At 45.7% G+C, this 20,500-nt stretch overlaps 1 protein-coding gene across 5 annotated transcripts in view; it reads left to right on the top strand.

Annotated features, from left to right (window-relative positions):
• LOC310664726 (hydroxyacylglutathione hydrolase, mitochondrial) overlaps positions 1-20,381 on the top strand; it is a 26,242-nt gene extending 5,861 nt beyond the window's left edge. For 2 of the 5 annotated variants that reach the window (XM_083414265.1, XM_083414264.1), the window contains exons 2-9: positions 6,270-6,451; positions 8,685-8,749; positions 10,237-10,354; positions 12,380-12,488; positions 13,947-14,050; positions 15,526-15,627; positions 16,639-16,718; positions 17,905-20,381. In XM_083414265.1, the coding sequence (XP_083270391.1) occupies positions 6,347-6,451; positions 8,685-8,749; positions 10,237-10,354; positions 12,380-12,488; positions 13,947-14,050; positions 15,526-15,627; positions 16,639-16,718; positions 17,905-18,004 (783 nt within the window). In that variant the 5' untranslated portion in view covers positions 6,270-6,346 and the 3' untranslated portion in view covers positions 18,005-20,381. Of the gene's footprint in view, positions 1-5,645; positions 5,782-5,803; positions 5,938-6,269; positions 6,452-8,684; positions 8,750-10,236; positions 10,355-12,379; positions 12,489-13,946; positions 14,051-15,525; positions 15,628-16,638; positions 16,719-17,904 lie in introns of those variants that run through there. The other 3 variants (XR_014505041.1, XM_083414266.1, XM_083414267.1) reach the window with 3 other exon arrangements.
• The last annotated feature ends 119 nt before the right edge of the window (positions 20,382-20,500 follow it).

Raw genomic sequence — 20,500 nt, 5'->3', positions numbered from 1 at the left:
ACCTGCAACGAAATTGGATGGGCTTTCCTGTCTTGCCACCCAAAAAGTCTGAAATCATGTTTTGACATTAAACAAAACTTAGTCTGGTGTTTCTTGATTGTATGGGCATGCGTGACATCTCATCAAGCTGTCATCTGTGAAGTATTAAATGCCATTTCACATTATCTCTCAAATGCTATGATCACATGCCATAGCATATTGGCAATCAAATATTCCTGGCCTCTACATACTATTGCATGTTTGCAATTGGACAGTGTCTATTGCATGTTAGCCTCTAAATGTTGTCAAGTACCATAGGTACTTAATATGTGGATAATATTCAAGAGTAAATTTCATAAAAGAGTATTTTGAAAAGGAAACTAATTTCAGTTCTACTTCTGGAAGATATTAAATATGGGGGAGAAGAGCAAAGTAGGTTTAAGGAGACAAGTGGGTGCTTACAAAGTGCTTTGTAGAATAGTGGAGCTATTTCTCAGGGTGGGGGCACATGCCTGCATCCTGAAGGAAGGAATCGTTTATCATCTTACAGTTTGATAAACAAAATCTGCTGCCCATTGTAAGATGGAAAGGTAGCTCTAATATTTTTCCTTTTTATTGAATTTGGGAATGTGGAACGCACCGTGTGCTCTGTTCTTCTTCTTTGGCGATCACTCGTAGCTGACAAAGATTGTCTTCCATGAATATGGTCTTAACAGTGTGTCCATAAGTGACTGTGGAGGCCAATTCTGGATCCACATGTCCTTTCCACAGTGGGGACTTAGGTTTCCCGAAGGGAGTTGATCACAGTGAGGATTTTCCAAACGTGCCTTCCTCTTAGCTCCTTTCTTCCTTTCATCCTGAGTTTGTGCTGCTTCAAAGTCTTTGATAGAGGCTATTCTCCAATTGGAGTGCTTGCAGGCCAGTGTTTGCAGGTGTGCTCTGTTACTGTAACACAGACCACATAATACATGATACAACAAGTTCATGTGAACATCCAGTAGCAAAATTGTGCCAGAGAAGAGACAGACTTGGTTAAAATGAGGCAAAGTCTCTGTGTTCAAAAAGTCTTTAAAAAATATATTTATTTATTATTTATTAAATATTTTCTTTAAAAATCCACTTGATTGTAAAAAGAACCCTTCAAAGTAATTTACAAAAAAAAAAACCCAAGGAGATTATCAACATGTAAAATTAACAACAACCATTTGAAACTTCCAGAAAGTTAAAATAACAATAGACTAAATACAAATTAAAAACTTGCATCAACTTTCTAAACGTCTGGGTAAGCATGTCTAAACAATAATGTTTTTGGCAGGGGCCAAAAAGAATACAGTGAAGGTGCCAGCCTGATATCTTTAGGCAGGGAGTTCCAAAGTGTAGGTGCTGCCACACTAAAAAATCAAGTTCCCATGAATATTGAGTTCAAATGATGTTCATGTTAGTTTCAGCTTAACATCATCAAGCTGTTTGTGGTAGTTTTCCCTTTGAGATTAAAATTACCACAGTCCTGTAGTCTGGGATTAGGAAACTAGAAGGGAAGGATCTGGGTTTTTTCCACCAGTTTGAGTACAAGTCGGTGGGGTTTTTGAGGTGGTAATGGCGATAGCTGACAGGGTCAGTCCAACTTGAAATGTGGATTGAACTCCCCCAGCCAATTTGTGGAGTTGTACACAGAAACAGCCAAAGCTATGAGCTATCTGACTGACATCAGACTTAATCGATGCATTTGATACCCCAGAAGACATCAATATCCTAACTACTGGCAGGGTATTACAATTAAAACATCTAAAATAAGTTACAGTTAAAAAACATCTAAAGCAGTTAAAAACATTCTTCCACCCGGTGATCTCAAGGTTGCCAGAAACTGCATTCTCCAGCTGCCAAATTCCTGGGTAAATGGGAATGTTTTCAAATCCCTCCTGAAAGTTAGTAATGATGGAGATGGGCACACCTAACTAGGAAGGGCATTCCACAACCAGGGAACCACCACTGAAAAGGCTCTAGTGGCGATGATACCACCAAATTATTATAATTAATAAAGTAGTAGTAGTATAGTAGTATACTATAGTAGTATAGTAGTATAGTGAAGGGACGCGGGTGGCGCTGTGGGTTAAACCACAGAGCCTAGGACTTGCCGATCAGAAGGTCGGCGGTTCGAATCCCCGCGATGGGGTGAGCTCCCATTGTTCGGTCCCTGCTCCTGCCAACCGAGCAGTTCGAAAGCACGTCAAAGTGCAAGTAGATAAATAGGTACCGCTCCGGCGGGAAGGTAAACGGCGTTTCTGTGCGCTGGCCACATGACCCGGAAGCTGTACGCCGGCTCCCTCGGCCAATAAAGCGAGATGAGTGCCGCAACCCCAGAGTCAGTCACGACTGGACCTAATGGTCAGGGGTCCCTTTACCTTTAGTAGTATAGTATCAGTATTAGATTAGTACCCCACCCATCTGACTGGGTTGCCCCCATTCTTTGGATGAGGCTGCTTCCCCTTTAACCCCAGTGTATTCCCAGTCAGTGCATTCCCAGTGCTAAAAGATTGTGCAAGGTGAATAGGAAAACTCTGAATTGCTATTAAGCTCCCTTCAACTTGCCACTGTAAAAAAAGGAACCTCGGCTTTAAAAATCCTAGCTCATTTCGCACTCCTGGTTATCCACCCTCCCAATGCTTTGTTTTTTAATAATCACTTTCATTTCTTTTTCCATGGCGTCTTTCACTTTCACATTTGCTGGCCAGGCCCCATGAGTTTCTGCTCTTGTTTGCCAACCGTGTGATTGACCAACTCCCTGAGACCTTCATAAAGGCTTAACCACCTCACTCAGCTTCTCTAGAACAGATAACTAGGAGTGTGGGAGATACCCCAGGGAAATTGGTACATCTTTGCGGTAAGCCAGACTTGCTGACAACACAAACAGTGATCATCGCTGACAGCAGTGCTGGATGGGTGGAGCTCAGTCTAGCTGAGCCATCTGCACAGCTGGATTGTGGAGATTGTAGGTGTTGAAACAGCCTTCCTAGTGTCTAGCTCTGTGATGGCTTGAAGACTCAGAGTCCTGCAGGTCACAGGAAGAAAGGAAGGATCCTTCATCATTGCACTGCACTGCTTGTGTGCTTTAAGGCAAGTTTGTAAATAATCCTTGTTTTATGGGAGCCTGTGGTAGAATTGTCTCCAAATAATATAACTTTATTATAGGAGCTGTAATTTTAAGGACCTGCACTCGAGCTTGCGCTTTCCACCTTCCTCCTCTTCTTTTCTTCCTCGTGTGTCATATCTTTTCATATTCTCAATCTGATATCAGGGGCTGATGTAGTACTGATTTTTCTCTGCTGATTTGGGAGCCCCTTTTTTGGCTCAAAAGGGCAGGGTGTAAAAATGCCGTACATAATTAAAATAAATAAACTTCGAGGCAGGGAAAAACCTGCAATCTGGGTCACTGATGACTGAGTACTGTAGAGATTTGTGTGGACCAGTAATTCTTGCTAACTTAAATGCTGCTTTGAGGACCCTTGAAAAGTGAGGTTCGAGGCACCCCTCTAGACTCAGTGAAATGTATGGCAGAATCAGGGAACAATGGGCATTTATCTGGAGGTCTGTGGCTCAGTAGGTAAGTCACTTGCTTTGCATGCAGAAGGTCCCAGGTTCAATCCCTGGCGATTCCAGGTAAGGTTTGGAAAGACCCCTTGTCTGAATCCCACGAAAAACCACTTCTAGTTAGTGTAAATCAGGGATAGACAGACTTCAGTATTATTACTGGGTTTTTTCCCCAGAGCTCTGCTGAGAGACAGGATTCCTCCCTCCATTGACTGCCAGATGGCAGCAGCCATTCCACCAGGCTGCAGCGGATGAGCATAGCTGTCAACTTATTTTCAGATTTGAAAATAAGGGATCAGCGGCCTCAAAAATAAGGGATCAGCAGCCTCACCTGTCCCGGGGACAGTCTATGGGATATCTAACAATCCGGGATAGCAGCGGGAAGCAGCAGGAAACGGCACTGGAATAAGGGAATTCCCCGCAAAAAAAGAGAAGGTTGACAGCTATGTGGATGAGATGGGGGAGAGAAAGGAAGCAGGGTGGTTATCGGACTACAACTCCCATCAGCCCTCTTTGGCATTGCTGCCTGCTCAGCCTACTGGGAGTCTGGCGACATCCGGAGAGGTCCACAAGTTCCCCCACCCTTGCTTGGAGTGGACCACCCTTCTCTTCTGTCTCAGCCCTGCTTCCTTCCCATCTGCCAAATGAGAACAATGCTGTTGCCCTACCGTACAGGGTTATTGTAAGGATATTAATAATGGCGCTGTGGGTTAAAGCCTCAGCGCCTAGGGCTTGCCGATCAAAAGGTCGGCGGTTCGAATCCCCGCGGCGGGGTGCGCTCCCGCTGTTCGGTCCCAGCGCCTGCCAACCTAGCAGTTCGAAAGCACTCTTGGGTGCAAGTAGATAAATAGGGACCGCTTACTAGCGGGAAGGTAAACGGCGTTTCCGTGTGCGGCTCTGGCTCGCCAGAGCAGCGATGTCACGCTGGCCACGTGACCCGGAAGTGTCTTCGGACAGCACTGGCCCTCGGCCTCTTTGAGTGAGATGGGCGCACAACCCTAGAGTCTGTCAAGACTGGCCCGTATGGGCAGGGGTACCTTTACCTTTAGCCATTTGAAAAGCTTCTCTGTTTGTATCTGTTTAATTTAATTACTTTTTTCCATTGGGCAAGGCAGTTTCTCTCGTGAATTAAAAAAATTACAACCGGAGAAGTGAGTCTCTTTGTGGGGAGACAAACTGGTTCTTCCGCTTGCTGAGAGGCACTGCTGTACACTTTTGAAGGGACTTGGAGATGACTCAGCATAGCATGTAACTGGATGACTTTGGGAAATGAGGTCGCCTCATTTATTTATTTTTGCTTTAAACTATTGATGCTGCACCTCTTGGTGGCTGCTCAAATGCAGATTGCATTTTTGTGGGGAAGTTTGAAGCATTACTATGGCAGAATGTAGGAAATAGCCTTAGCTGACAGGTTCAAGCAGCGGTTCCCAAACTTTTAGGGACTATTGCCCCCTTAGTCCCATAAGCTCACCCCCAGTGCCCCCTACCCTATAAAAAGCATTATGCAAAACAGCCATTTGTACAGCTCACTAAGGAAGACAACAACACAATAAAATATGAAACAGTAACAATTAACTGAATATTTATTCAAAAAATACATATATGCAAAAATAAATATATACTCTGACCTAATCTTGTAACTAAAAAAAGAATATTCAGTAAAGAATATTTACTAATGAAAGTGTAAGGCTGAAGGAAGTTTATAGGACAAATTATTTTTATTTAGCCACTTACCGCACATGCATAGACCTTCACCTACCTCAGAGGTGTGGGAACTAAATTATAACAAAATCAATAGCTGTTACCAATAATTGGCTATCTTGTGACTTGTGAATCTCAGAATCGTAAATACAAACAACTGTGACCAAAGGAAATAGCTTTGAAAGCAATAAGAGCAGTAAAACTTCTAATATGAAGCAGGGAAGGTGTTTCACTCTGGGGTCCAGCCTGGTCAGTTGTAAATACCATACTTTTCCATGAATTAGACTGGTTTTTTTCTCTCAAAATCATTTTTAAAAGTGTGGGGCGTCTTATAGTGCATAGGGTGGACATTTATTTGGTTGCTGCTGCAGCTGTCAGCGGCTGTTGTACGTGTTATTGGTTGGTGCGTCACTGGGTGTTGTTGATTGGCCGACGATCCGGCCGTTGGGTGGTTGATTTGCAGCTTCTGCCAGCAATGGGACAGATGGGAGGCAGATCTTGCGCTGTGTGCGGGTGAGCAATTTTCGGTAAAGCTGAACAGCTCTGGGCAATCCTCCGCAAAAAAAGCTCAACAACTCTTTTGCCAATCTCCCCTGTTTTCTTAAATTTGAGACCCCCAAAATAGGGGTAGCATTATACATGGAAGCGTCCTATAGACAGAAAAGTACGGTAAGTAATCGAGGCGCTTGGAGGGACCCCCTGCTGCCTCCTTTTCTCTTAGCACCATCCTAGGTAATCCCACCCCCAAGTCCAGATGGACCAAGGGCCAGACTTGGTGCAAAGCAGCTTCTTAAGGCCTCTCTGTTGACGGTTTAACTGTCGCCCTCCCCAAAATTCTCTCCCGCACTAGCTAAACTGCTCCTTCATTGGTGCATCATAATATTTCACCAGTGTCCGCCCAGAGCATCGTGGGCGCCACCCCACCCCCCCAACACACACATTAGCCTTCACTGCTGGACCCACTGTCTCTCCTAAAATTTGTCCTTCTTAATCTCCTGAAGGTTTGCCACAATTTCGCACCAGCTTCCTCCACACCGAGTTTGAAAGCAGAGCGTCCAAGGTCATCTCACAAGCCAGCATGAAGGTGGAGCTGCTCCCGGCCCTCACAGACAATTACATGTACTTGCTCATCGATGAGGACACCAAGGAGGCTGCGATAGTTGACCCTGTGCAGCCCCAGAAGGTACCTCTGCTCTTTCTGGGTTTAGAAGCTTTGGGGAACACAGTTTAGTTGATCAGATCCACACTTGCAGAGTTGGTCAGTGTACACAGTGCCGAGCTAAATGGATCCAATCCTCTTAACTCTGTATGAAGCAGCTACTTGTGTTCCTAAAGGGCAGGGCCGTAGCTCATTGCTTAAGAGCACCTGCTTTGTATGCAGAAGGCCCTTGTTATCTCCAGGGGATGTTAGGAATGTCCCCTGCCGGAAACCCTGGAAAGCTGCTGCTAGTCAGTGAGGGGGTCTAGGTGGGGCTCCCCTCGTGCTTGATCTGGAAGCTGCAGTTAGTGCAGACTGCTGCAGCACGATTACTGACAGGAGTGAGGCCTTGTCAGCGTATAACACCTGTGCTCAGAGATCTGCACTGGTTGCCGATTTGCTACCGAGACAAGTTCAAGGTTTTTCTATTAGGCTATAAATCCCTTAATAACTTGGGACCAGTTTACCTATGAGATCACTTTATCCAATATGTGCCCACTTGACCACTTCAGATGGCAGAATTGGCACTCTTGCAAGGACCGCATAATAACTGTTTCACATTTGTAAGAACTCAGTTGTTTAGTGTGGCAGCACCTATACTTTGGAACTCCCTGCCTATTGATAACAAGCAGGCTCCTTCACTGTATTCTTTTTAGCAGCTGCTGAAAACATTGTTTAAACAAGCCTACCCAGATGTTTTGGGACGCACCTAGGGCTTGCCGATCGAAAGGTCGGCGGTTCGAATCCCCGCGGCGGGGTGCGCTCCCGTTGTTCGGTCCCAGCGTCTGCCAACCTAGCAGTTCGAAAGCACTCTCGGGTGCAAGTAGATAAATAGGGACCGCTTACTAGCGGGAAGGTAAACGGCGTTTCCGTGTGCGGCTCTGGCTCGCCAGAGCAGCGTTGTCACGCTGGCCACGTGACCCGGAAGTGTCTTCGGACAGCGCTGGCCCTTGGCCTCTTTGAGTGAGATGGGCGCACAACCCTAGAGTCTGTCAAGACTGGCCCGTACGGGCAGGGGTACCTTTACCTTTACCCAGATGTTTAGAAAGTTGATGTGAGTTTTCATTTGTTTCAGTCTATTGTTTTTTTTTTTTGGGGTATGTTTTCAATTATTGCTATAAATTTTTAGTAATAATTTTATTGTTTTGTCTTTTTTTGTCAACGGCTTTGAGAGGTTTTTTTCTACCATCAAGTTTAAAATATCACATGCATTAACTACAGACTCAAAAGAAAGAAATGTATTTGCTTTTCTCCTACCCGTATAAGGAAACTGCTGGTGTTCCTAGTATTTCCTTTTTCAGGGACTCCTTATGTCCAAACAGGCATCTAAATGAGATTGACCATAATAAGCCACGGTTTTGAAGATAGGCCACATTTGCACCATCCATTTAAAGCACCATGATACCACTTTCAACAGTCATTTGAAAGAATTGTGGGACTTGTCATTTGCTAAGGGTTCTGATAGGATTCTCCTCTCGCCCTCCCACAGCTAAAATTCCCATATTTCCCTGGGAAGTTGATCGTTCAACCATTCTGTGAATTGTTTGCTCTTCGAAGAGATTTCCTAGCAATTGTTGGCACCCTTAATAAACTACATCTCCCAGGATTATTTGGGGGAAGACATGACGGTAAACAGTGCTTTTAATGGATGGCGTGAATGTAGCCGTAGAAAGTGTTGTGAAATCAATAGTGGCAAGAAAAACTGGTGAGCTATGCGGAACTGGCAAAATTGACATATAAATTGCATGACAAGGAACATTGCGACTTCAAGGATGAATGGGAACTTTTTACAAATTATCTAAAAAGACAACAAAATGATTTGGACTCCTTGGCAGGTTTTGAACATCCATAAATTTATTAGTAGAACATATGACAGATAAGGCAAGGATATGTACAATTTTATAACATGCAAAGAACAGTATGTGCAAAGAAATCAGAGAGGGGAGCTGAGGGAAGTCCTTGGGGGGGGGATAATGTAATTGGTTATTTGGACTGATGATTTGGTAAGTTGAAAGTGTTTAATATATATATATATATTTAAGTGTTGTGAAATCTTCAGGCCATTCAGCAAGAGATGGGTATGGGGGCATTTGTCCTTCCAGCCTTGCAGTACATGTCTCTTAAGGACTCACAGAATCCACTTAAACCACAAAGCTGGTTGTGACTCAAATAGATTTTGTGAAAAGGTAAATATCCTTCCTTTTCCTCCTGTCTGTAGGTTGTGGATGCAGTCAGAAAGCATGGAGTGAAACTGACCACTGTCCTTACTACGCATCACCACTGGTAACCCTTTTGTGTTATATGATTTAAGTAAAGGAAAGGTCTTGTGCTTTGGTGATGTATGTGCTGTTCAGCTTCATGCTGTAGGAGGCTGCCATGGTATACATTAGTGGTTCCGAAACCTTTTTGGGCCATGGCCCCGTTGGTTCCATAAACACATCCCCAGTGCTCCCTACCCTATAAAAAGCATTATTCAGAATAGTGGTTTGTACTGCACACTAAAGAAGATGGTAACACAATGAAATTCAAAATAGTATCCATTAATTGCACATTCATTCAGAATCTAGTTAGAACTATTTAGTTTAATTAATTCAGCAAAACCCTGCGACCCAGTTGCCTCTCAACACGCAACATTTCAACCAGCTTCAGTTTTGTTTGGAAATAAAATTTAAGGTCTATGAGGGGGCATCATTTAATTTTAACACCACATTGGCCTTAATAATTGTATTTTGAAGTCAAGAAGGACTTCCTCCTCTCAATCGAATTGCCTTGATGCATCTCCCTTTATCTCTTCCCCTGAGCCTCCTTTCCTTGTATTCCTCACAACTTTCTCTAGTGTGAAACAGGATGAGCTCCTTGCTGTAAAGCCACTGTGGTGCTTGCTATCCAGGCCAGGCCAAGGCATTTTGCTGCCTGAGGTGAAACAGCAACACCCAACAACCTGCTTCCAAATTAAGGTGTAGAATACCCAAGTCTGACCAATGCCACATTTATAACATACATTTAAAGCACTTCTGATGCCACTTTGAACAGCCATGGCTTCCCCCAAAGAATTCTGGGAGTGGTAGTTTGCTATGGGAAATTGTTAAGCCACTCTGGAAATGGTAGCCTGGTGAGGGGAATAGGGGCCCCCTAACAACTCTCAGCACCCTTAAAAATTCATTGGGCGAAGCCATGGCTTTTTAAAGTGGTGTCATAGTCCTTTAAATGTACAGAGTGAATGCGGCCCTAGTTATTTTGTCCAGAAAATTTCACAAGCACCTTTACCTGGGAATAAAAAATACAGTGACTATGTGTCTAAGTAAGTTCTACTAATAATAGCCCCATTGCAATTAATGGACCTATATTAGTTATGTTGATTAATTCCAACCTATTGATAAATTAAAAAATAAGAATTTGCTGTCCTTTCATGATACCTCAAATTGGCTGCCACACTCAGCCCAGTGATAGAGCCAGCCCCTACACACATTACAGTGTTTGTGTCCTGTGCGCCAGTGTGGTACCCACACCTATTTTTGCCACACCTACATGCAGCCCCCCCCCAAGGGTTGTCCATGGGTGGATGCAGGCCCTTGGACCATTGCCCCACCCCCGTAGCCACCCCTGGACTACAGGATGAGGCTATTAGTTCCATTTTTTTTTAAAAAAAGAAAAGGACCAATGGCTTAACTTTAAAGAAAAGCAGGATTCAGGCTGTTTGCTTGATGCACATTGTAAGAGACTGCCTCTTGTGTGTTTTGCTCCAAAGTCTGACCATTTTGACCTTCTAGGGACCACGCTGGTGGCAATGAGAAACTTGTAAAGATGGAGCCGGGGTTACAAGTGTACGGGGGAGATAGCAGGGTTGGAGCCTTGACCCAGAAAGTCTCTCATCTTATGTCATTTCAGGTAAAAAGAAAGAAACGGGGGAAATACGTTTGCCCAAAACATCCACTGAAATCATGTGTTCCGTTTGAGCACTGAGACGCACGAAGGCCCTGGAACATGGCAATTGCGTTTTTGTCGCCGTTTCCTCCCCACACAAATGTCCTTTGCACGTGGCAGCTCTCTGCTTGTGGAAGATGGACTTCCTGACCTGAAATTCCTGTTTTTTGTTTGGTTTGTCTATTTTGCTTAAGCACATGAACACATAATGCACAGTTGCAGTGCTGGCTCAGAATGGCCCTTTTCGCCTGCCACAAGCATGGAGCTATCACGAGGAAGGAGAGGTTTGGGGGGGGGAGCTTCCTCCTTAAGCAGGGTGACTCCCCGGCCATTTGGCCTGTTTGAAGACAGGGGGCAAGCACCCTGTGGCACCAGGTGCCTCCCATGGGAGTTGTGTGACGCACCAGAAGTGCCACAGAGTTTCCATCCCTCTGTTTTTGGCCCTGTTTTGCCCATAAAACAAGCAGATGTGCACAGTGCAAATGAGAAGACACACAGTCTGTTGCCATATCAGCCTCTTGACAAAGACTTCGTGTGAACAAAGGCCTTCTCTAAGCACTAATGTCACAGCAACCATGCACAGCACAGCCTCCCAGCAGCTTTTGCTCAGGAGGTGTTCTCAAGCAGTGGTTGACCGCTTAGGCCACCTGGGAGAAGCAACGAGGAGGTCCTGTCCTCCTTAAGAAGCTGCCATGTCAACTAGCCCAGAGGTGGCCTTCATCACAGGGGTGGCTAACCCATGGTCTTCCAGAGGTTGCTGGACTCTTCATTGTCCCTGACCATTGGCCATGCTAGCTGGGGCTGGTTAGAGCTGGAGTCCAACTACAATATCTAGAGCGACACAGGTTAGCCTCCCGTGCTTTACAGGGTAGATAGAGCGATAACTTGAACTAGATCTACTTTTGCAATGATGTAGGTCAGAGATGGGAAATCTGCTGCCCTCCACTCCTTACTGGACTCCAACGCCCATCACTCACCACTTTCAGCCATGTGGGCTGCTGGTAGTTGGGGTCCAATGTCATGTTCCCCAGCCCAGATGCAGGCTTTGTGGAGTATCACAGACCTCTCCAGCGGGGGAAATGGACGCATCTTGCTGGCTCCAAATACTGGTTACTTGCGCAAGTGTTTTTGGTAGCTGGGAGCTTAGGGTTGTATCTGATGCTAGCCCTGCTCTGAGTAGACCCATTGAAGTTAATGAACATGGGCTAACATAGCTCCCTTAATCTCATTGGGTCTAGTCTGAGTAAAGCTCAGCTAAAGACAATCCTGAAGGTCAAACTAGATGTGATGTTAACCAGCTGATTGATCCTTGCCTACTTGCTTTCTTTTTTAAATTTACTAAGTAGCTGTGGAAGGAGGTGGATCGAAACTGCAGTGGAGGTCCAAGGGCAAGACCCTCCTCCACTGTACTGTGATTTACGGGGGGGGGGGGACATAAGGGGTGCAACTGCTAAATACTAAAGAAAAAGCAAACCTTTGCGGAGGACCACTTGTGTGATTAACATCATATCTAATGCAGCCTTTAATGGGTGATTTCATAGCCCTCCCACACAGGCGTTCATTGCCCCCTGTGGATAAAGCAAGCCTGATTTCCCCAGTCGCTGTTCGTGGTGAGTTGCTGAAAATCTCAGACCCTTTCTCCTGCTGGAATGACCGAGGCTGCATAGCTGTCATGGGTGCTTCTTACAGCTGAGAATTAGTCAAGCTTCCAATCTTGCCTGACAAAGAGTTCTGTGCAACCAAGAAGTGGGCGCAAGTCATGACTACTCAAAACACACAATACTAGACCATAGTCATTGGCTTGCATCAGTTTTTAGGGTTCCTTTCCTCCTCATCCCCACCCCTCTGCTTCTCTTCACCCCTGTGGGTGTTACCAATCTGAGATTCGCCATGTTGGTGCGGAGCGGTCGTGCCCTTGGTGGGCAATTGTGGTTTATCTGCCCCTTTGCTTTCCCCCTCAATGACTTGAGCTTTTCCACCTTTTTTTAGGTTGGATCTCTTAACGTGAAATGCCTCTCGACTCCCTGCCACACTTCTGGACACATTTGCTATTTTGTGACCAAGCCAAACAGCTCCGAGCCGCCTGCTGTGTTCACAGGTGAGGGTTTGGGGGCACTTCTTTTGCCTTGACCTCAGGAGCTTGAGCAACATGGGGGGGGGTGTTGCAACCTAACCCACCCCCCAAAGAGAGTGCAGGGATTGCCTTTGTGAAAATATTATTAAAATGATAATGTAGAATTGGAAAATATTCAGATAAGTGCAGTCAAAATGATCACGAGGGACGGTTGCAGCATTTGGGGCTTTTAAAAATTCATGTCCCTCCTCACTCACCTTTTGTATGGCATAGAAGAAATGGATAGAGAAAAGCTTTTCCCCTTCTGTGGACTTGTGATGAAGCTGAATGTTGGAAGATTCAGGACAAATGAAAGAAAAACCCTTCACACAGCACAGAGTTAAGCTGTGGAGCTTGCTCCCACCGGAGGCAGCAGTAGCAGCCAACTTGGATGGCTTGGAAAGAGGATTGGGCAAATTCATGAAGGATGGAGCTATTAATGGTTCCTTGCCACAATGGCTGTGCTCTGCCTCCATGCCTGCAGGCAGTATGTCCCTGAATACCAGCTGCTGTGAATTGCAGGTGGACATTGATCCTGCTTGCAGGTTTCCCACAGGTATCTGGCTGGCCACTGTATGAGAACAAGATGCTAGAGTCGATGGGCCGCTGTTCTGATCGAGTTGACTCTTCCCATTCTCTTACATGAAGATGTTCCCTCTGCCCTCCTGATGTCTTAATCTGGCTTCACCCAATGCGTTTGTCTGGTTGGGTGTTGGCCACCCCACAGCCTTCATCTGGGTGTAACCAAACACGTTCAGCTGGTTAGGTGTTGGTCAAAGCATGTGATCTGCCACTTTGCTTCTTGAATCCAAGAACTGCCTTCTGCATCTTGACACATTTTCTCACTTCATAGCCCTTTTTCCAGTGTGCAAGTGTCACCCTGAACAGATCTGTCCGTCCTCCCGACCTTCTAAATGTGGGTGCTCTACAGTGAGTGCTCCGTCACTTTGCTACCCCCACCCCACCTTTAGAGTTTAAGATCCCATTCTCCAGGAAGATTGGTCTCATGGGTCCTCATATTTTGGGGCACATTTGGAAATCTAATTAACTTACAGGAGCACCATAAAAAAAAAAATCCATTTTATTTTAATCCAGTAATATGCCATGAAAATTTAGGAGGAAATTGAACAGGGAGGGGATGAACACTTGCAGGATGGAAGAACGGAGAGCAACCTCAGGAAGCAATGGAGAACCACATTCAATAGCATTTAGAGACCGCACACAGTTCTGGGTCTGCTGGTCACTCAGCTGTGGCTCAAGTCATTATGCTGATTCTTTGTCACTCACTGCAAGCTTCTAGTCCCTACTGTTGAAGTTTCTCACCTCTGCCTCAGCAGAATCTCCTTCCTGGTTTACCCTTTTCCACCACGGTGCTCCCAATTCCTGGTTCTTTAGTGAGATCGTTAAAGTGTGTTCATTCTCCTCTCTCTCTCCCTTCTCTAGGTGACACACTGTTTGTTGCAGGCTGTGGGAAATTCTTTGAAGGAACGCCCGAGGAAATGTACAGAGCCCTTATTGAGATCTTGGGGCGACTCCCTCCAGAAACGGTACCACGCAAAAGCTCCCTGTTTGGGTCGGGTGTGTTTGTTCCCTACTAAAGACAATTAACTTTGGTAACTGTGTTCTTAGAGGACTCTTGTCAACCAGGCCAATCTACAGCTCCCAAAACATTTTGTGGGAAGCAACAACAGATAAGCCAGGGGTGGCTAACCCCGCATTTGGTGGTTTGACCTACCCGGCAACAAGCACATTTTCCCATTCCCCTCCAAAAATATCCCACAGATTCTGGTGGTGTTGGCAAAAAGAAGGCACAGAGCTGAGGTTGGGAGCCCAGCACCCTGATGGGGAATACAGATGATGCCCCTTCCCTCCCTGGTCATCAGATTGATGATTTGATTCACAGGGGCAGAGGTGATATCCCGTTTCTCAGCTGATCTGTGCAGGTCAGCTGGTGTGTGTGAGAGAGAGATTGTGCAAGAGAGTGTGTGAGGTGATTACACCCACCACTGGCATGTGCCACCCCACCCCAAGGGTTAGCCAAGCATGAATGCAGCCCTGAGGCCAAAAGAAGGGTTAGTTATATCCAAATGAAACAGATATAAAAAAACAGAGCATCCAGTAGCCCCACCCAGCTCTTGCATTGTCCAACCAGGAAGCAAAATAACCTTTTCCTGGGGAACAGTTAAAAGACAGACCTGGCCCTCATGTTAGGCAAAGCAATGGAAAAGTATGAATTGCCTCCCCATTGGGGCACTGGGCTGGCCGGAGAGTTTTTAATCCTGCTGTTCACCTCAGAGCCATCAGGTATATATTGTTGTGAGATGGGGGGGGGGAGTGGGCTGCATGCCAAGACCCCTCTAATTCCTGGAATAGCCAGGCTAACTTCCTGATAGCCTAGGTAATAGACCATTAAGGGAACAAAGGAAGTGGCTTGGCACCAGAGGAAAAATGGCTGGGCGCCCCTCCATCAACTGGCTGGCAAAGGGACAGAGTTGAGAGTAAAGTTATGTGAGCATCAAGCAAAGCAGCAAGGTGCCTGACCAGGATCATCTTCTTCCTTCAGCATGACGGTCTGCTGAAAACCTCAGAATTAGGCACAAAAAGCGGTTGTCTTGCAACTTAGGGGTGTGGGAAGCTGCCTTACACTGAGACAGAAGCAGTGGTCCATACAGCTCAGTACTGTTGACACTGACTGGCAGTAGCCCTCCAGGATTTCAGGCAGGGGACATTCCCAACCCTACCTGGAGATGTCGGGGTTTGAGCCTGAGACCTTCTGCATGCAAAGATCTACCCCTGAGCTATGTTCCTTTCCCTAAAAATACAGAAAAGTTCCAGCCCCCATGACTCTGGTTTAAATAGAAAGCTGCATTCTACTGAGTCCTTCTACTTTCCCAGTCCTATTGAGGATTGAACTAGGGACCTTCTGTCTGCAGAGCAGATGCTCTACCACTGAGCTACTGCCCTTCCTCAAGGCCTTCAGTGACTTTTAACTGCCTTCCTCCTCTTCTTCCTTCCTTTCCAGAAAGTCTACTGTGGTCACGAATACACCATCAACAACTTAAAGTTTGCCCGGCATGTTGAGCCCAACAACAGCGCGATCCAGCGAAAACTCTCCTGGGCAAAGGCAAGATGGGCTTCTCATTCCTGGAGAGGAGATCAGTCAGTGGGCAGCCTCTGTTCCCTTCCGCACCCCATGCCATTGGGACAGGCAGTGCCAGTTTGATTCCTTTACTCCGGCAGTGCTAGTCCAGGCCTGTAGCCAAAATGGGCAGGGGTGGGTTTTGTGGGGGTTGGGAGGGTGAGGGCTAATGACTCATTATAGGTGGGTGGGCGTGGCAGGTAACTGAACACTGAGCAAACAATGCAAGTTCTAATGTCAACAGAGCCTTCGTCAAACGGAATACTGTTTTTTCCAAAAGTGACGGCTGCCTGAATGCCTTTGCTGTCATTGGCTAGATCTCTGGAAGGCGGGAGCTTTTTTTCCGTTCCTTTCACCTCCCTTAGAAAAAGGATCAAGGGTTTAATGCTGTTTTTCAGCAGCAGCCTTGTACCCAGCCTCACTTGGGAATCCCAAGAAACCAAAAGATCATTTTGATGAAATCACTATGTTAAAGACAACACTTTTGAAAAAATGCATTTCACCATCTTGATTCAAAATAGCGTCCAGTTGTAGCCAAATTAGACAAAAACCTGCACATTGATCTCAGGAACCATAATCAAAAACTTAGGTAAAAACTGGTTTTAAAAGGTTCGAGTCTGTCATCTTGGTTCAAAATGACATTCAGTTGTATCCAAACCTGGAGGAATATTGGAAGGTGGTGGATGCTCCTTCACTGGAGGTTTTTAAAAAGAGCTTAGTTAGCCATCTGTCAAGGATTCTTTAGCTATGATTCTATGAACACCTGCTCTTTGATCTCAGGCACCATCATGCAACACTTGGTTGGATATCTTAAATATCCAAATGCATCTTGAACAGACAGAGGAGTTTCCAAAATTTCTAGTAGATGAAAACTGAGCATTCAGGATCAGGGGGTGTAGGCATACCCCAAAGCACTTTTGGAAGTCTCCTTGCAGTGGGGTTGGACTCAATAAACCTTTGGATCCCTTCCAAGTCTACAATTTATGATTCCCCTAGGCAAAATACGATGGTGGGGAGCCGACTATCCCGTCGACCATTGGCGAAGAATTCACCTACAACCCGTTCATGAGAGTCAGGTAATTTGTGTTTGAGGATGACGCTTTGGGAAGGAGAAGGTGTGGGGAAGGGTGTCCTGCGTTCTGAGGAACTGCAGCTGTGGGTCCATGGCTTGAGTGGAATTGGTTTCGTGAGATGGGAGTGGTCAGTCTCTTTGAAAGTGAGAATCTTAATTTGCTGAAGTCCGGCATCCAAGTACTATATTTGTCTATTTTTGAAAATTATACATTATTTTTAAGCAGGCACAGCGCTGGGATGGGGGGGGGGGGTTGAAGCCCAGCAAAACAGCCCCATCCCAGTGATTACTTTGATCATTTGAGGAGCACAGAAGGGCAAGAAGCTCCTCCAGCTGTTGCAGAGAGTCTGTGTGTGTGCATGTGGCCCTTGGGTGGTTAGCCAAGGGTCAATGCGGCCCCCAGGCCAAAAGAAAAGCTTGCCATACATACATGTGTTGAGTTGCTTCTTATGAGCCAGCTAAACAGGCAGTTTTTCACAACCTGGTGGTAGTTGCGTCCATGTATGGCATGGACAAGTCAGAGTAAGTGTCCTGGACCCTCCATTTTCCTTCATTGTACCTGCTGTCTGGTTGTGGCTTACAACAGTGTTGTGCATATGCAACACTGGGTGTGTCCATAATCACATGCAACGGTCTCTAGGTACTATTAGTTTTCCAAAACTGTATGGATATTCGGAGTAGAACCATTGAAATTAATGGACATGGCTAACTTAGGTCCATTTCTTTCAGTGGAAGAATTTTCTAAGTACAACTTGGCTGGGTAATACCCATTGTATTTTTTACTCCCAGGTAGAGGTGCTTGTGGAATTCTCTGAACAAAATAACTTTGCCCATATTCACACCATACATTTAAAGAGCCACTTCAAACAATCATGGCTTCCCCCAAAGAATCCTGGGAGCAGCTTTTTGTTGAGCAGCATGGCTTGTCTGTCAGCCAGCACTCCTCTCCTCCAACTGAGCTGTGATTGGATTGGAAAGTTGTTAGGAAACTCCTCACAGAGCTGCAGTTCCCAGCACCCTGAACAAACTACCATTCCCAGGATTCCTTAGGGGAAGCCATGACTGCTTAAAGCGGATCACAGTTCTTTAAATGAGTGGAGCAGATGGTGCCGTAGTTATTCCATTTTCAACAAACCAAATAGCCTGTAATCTCCTGTCACCTACATGCGCCATTTTCCTTCTTTTGGCAGGGAGCCAACAGTGCAGCAACATGCCAGGGAAGGAGACCCCATCCGGACAATGGGTGCCATCCGGAAAGAGAAGGACAACTTCAAAGTGCCAAAAGAGTGAAATCCCAGCCGCTTTCCTGCCCCCACCCCTTTTTTCCTTTTCCAAAGTTGATTTAGTTAAGGAAGATGAAGTTTCTCATTGCTCTGTTATGTTAAAAATAATTCATGTCTAAGGATCTTTTTTTTTTTTTTTTTTTTTGGTCTTAAAAGCACTTTGCTCTTATAGGAAATGTCCTATAAGCTATTTAAAAGATGTTTAAATTTTAATTTTTCTTGTATTCCTGGATTTGAACCACTGTGTAACAGTAAGTTTGTTTTTATTTTTTGAGGAGTGCATGGAACTTGGGAGAGGAGCGACCTGGTTGTTTCATAGGTTGTCAGGACAAAATTCAGATCAACTTTTTGCCCTCACTTGTTTTGACTTCTGGGGAAATGTTTGCACCCTCTGCCTCAGATTGAAAAGTGGCTCTGTTCTAATTGGGTTTTTTAAAAAAAAATTCTCCTTGCATCAGTTGCTTTGAAAACCCATTTTGTGAAAAATCCAGCTGGCTTTGTGAGGCTTGGAGCGAACCTTCTTGATTTCCCTCACATTCACAGCATCCATTTAAAGTTCCCTTATCCTTCATGGCTTCCCTCAAGAATTCTAGGAACTGTAGTTGGTTAAGAGGCTGCCCAGGGTTATTAGGAGACCCCTCACAGCATCCTTAACTAACAATAGTTCCCAGGATTATTTGGGGGAAGCCATGGCTGTTAAGTGAAGAAGGTATGGCTTAAAAATGTGGTGTGGATCCCCACATAGGCAGCGTAACAGTATCCATTTCCCTTCCCCCATCATCCTGAGTCGTTGGCCCTGCTTGGAGTCCAGTAACATCTGGAGGGCCACTGGTTCCCCAACCTAGGCCATGTCCACATGGGAACAGCTTAGGGCACAACCAAAAATCTGGGCGGGGGAGAAGAATGTAGTGTTGGCCATAGTTTTGTGGACTCTTCCATCTTGTAATACCGCAGTTCTGCCACTTGGAGCTGAGGAGAGGGAGCAGGGATGCTGAATGAGCACGCTTGAGTGTCCAGGGAGAAACTCCTGTGCAGACATGCCTCTAGCTTGCCAGCTGAGAGTACAGCAAGATTGTGCCTCTGCTTCTGAAACAGCCATGGTACGTGCATGTTGTCCACGCTGAAGATTAGCTGTGTGCTGAGCCACCAGTGCAGACAGCGCAGCAGCAAAACATCAGCATGGAGCACGGCGGAAAATTGCCATTGGGGCAAATAACTAATCTGAACACATCTTTTTTTTGGCTGCCTTGTTCTTTTGGATCCGGCATCCCTATCCAACTCTAATGAAAAGCAGGATCAACAGATCGAGAGAAGGTCTGACCACCCCACTCTCCCCCATCTCTCTTTTCTAAAAGAAAGCTGTGTTTTTTGACAGTGGTATCGTTTTCTTTTGGGTGTGTCTACCCTGCACTTTAAACTTTAAACAAAACAAAATCCCCAGACCTTATTAATGGGTGTGTCTCCCAGCCAAGGAACTGTGGGAACCGGAAGTTAGTTTGAGGAAGCAGGGGACACTTCTACACAGTGTACCCAGAGTTCATTGCAGGAGGAACCAGTGACAGTTAAAATGCCTTTGACAGCACTATACCTTTTTACGGCTCACATTGGGGCCAAGAAACCCCTCTAGATGGACAACCCACTTGCCAGCACCCCTCAAACCGCACCCCGTGTTCCTTGTTGATTCAGCTGACTCATGTGTACATACCTACATATGTGTATATACAGAAAACTAATATATTGCTATAAAAGAGATGAACTATTAGGATCAGAGTTAAGAGGTGTCACCAGTAACAGGCCAACTCATTTTAAAGCTGTTGTAGCTTCCGAGACCCCTCCCAGAACCCATGGAATTGGGGTCTCGTGAAAGCAGTGGGGCTCCCTTAGTGCAGTATTGAGATTCCAAGAAGCCAGGAATGTTGTAAAAAAACAGTTGAAAAAAAGAGTGTACTCCCCACACACACCAGGAACTATGGAACTGGGGATAATTTAGAGGTGATGGGGTCTTGCCTGCCCATTTCTAAAACCACTGTATAGTGGCTCCCCAATATGGTACCCTCCATATGTTTTGGACCACAACTCCCATTGGTCCCAGGTGACAACTGATGGGAGTTGTGGCCCAAAATATCTGGAAGGCACCAAGCACTCTGCTTTAGCTACTGCTGCAACTGTGTGCCCACCAGCCATGGGTGGCTGATTGGTGCTGCCACAGCAAGAGAAACTACGTAGGCATGTTGCTCTTCTTTGCCCAGGAAGCATTAAAAAGAATGCTGCCATCTAGTGGTGTGGAGGTGTGCAGCTGCCTCAGATGTAAGTTGTGTGGGAGCCTTTTATTTCAAATATTGACAATGGTGTCCTGCTCTGCCAATAAACATCTCTTGTGCTAAGCTGTGGTTCTGCCTCTTAATTCTTGGAGCCGAGACTTTCGCCACGAGCAAAGACAGGCCGACTGCAAGTGTCGGGAAGCAAACACAATTTTTCCTTCTATCATAACACTAGAACTTGT

Source organism: Podarcis tiliguerta, assembly GCF_965153285.1.
Source record: "Podarcis tiliguerta genome assembly, chromosome: 14".
NCBI classification, from domain to species: Eukaryota; Metazoa; Chordata; class Lepidosauria; order Squamata; family Lacertidae; genus Podarcis; species Podarcis tiliguerta.
This window is presented reverse-complemented; position numbering and strand designations above follow the sequence as displayed.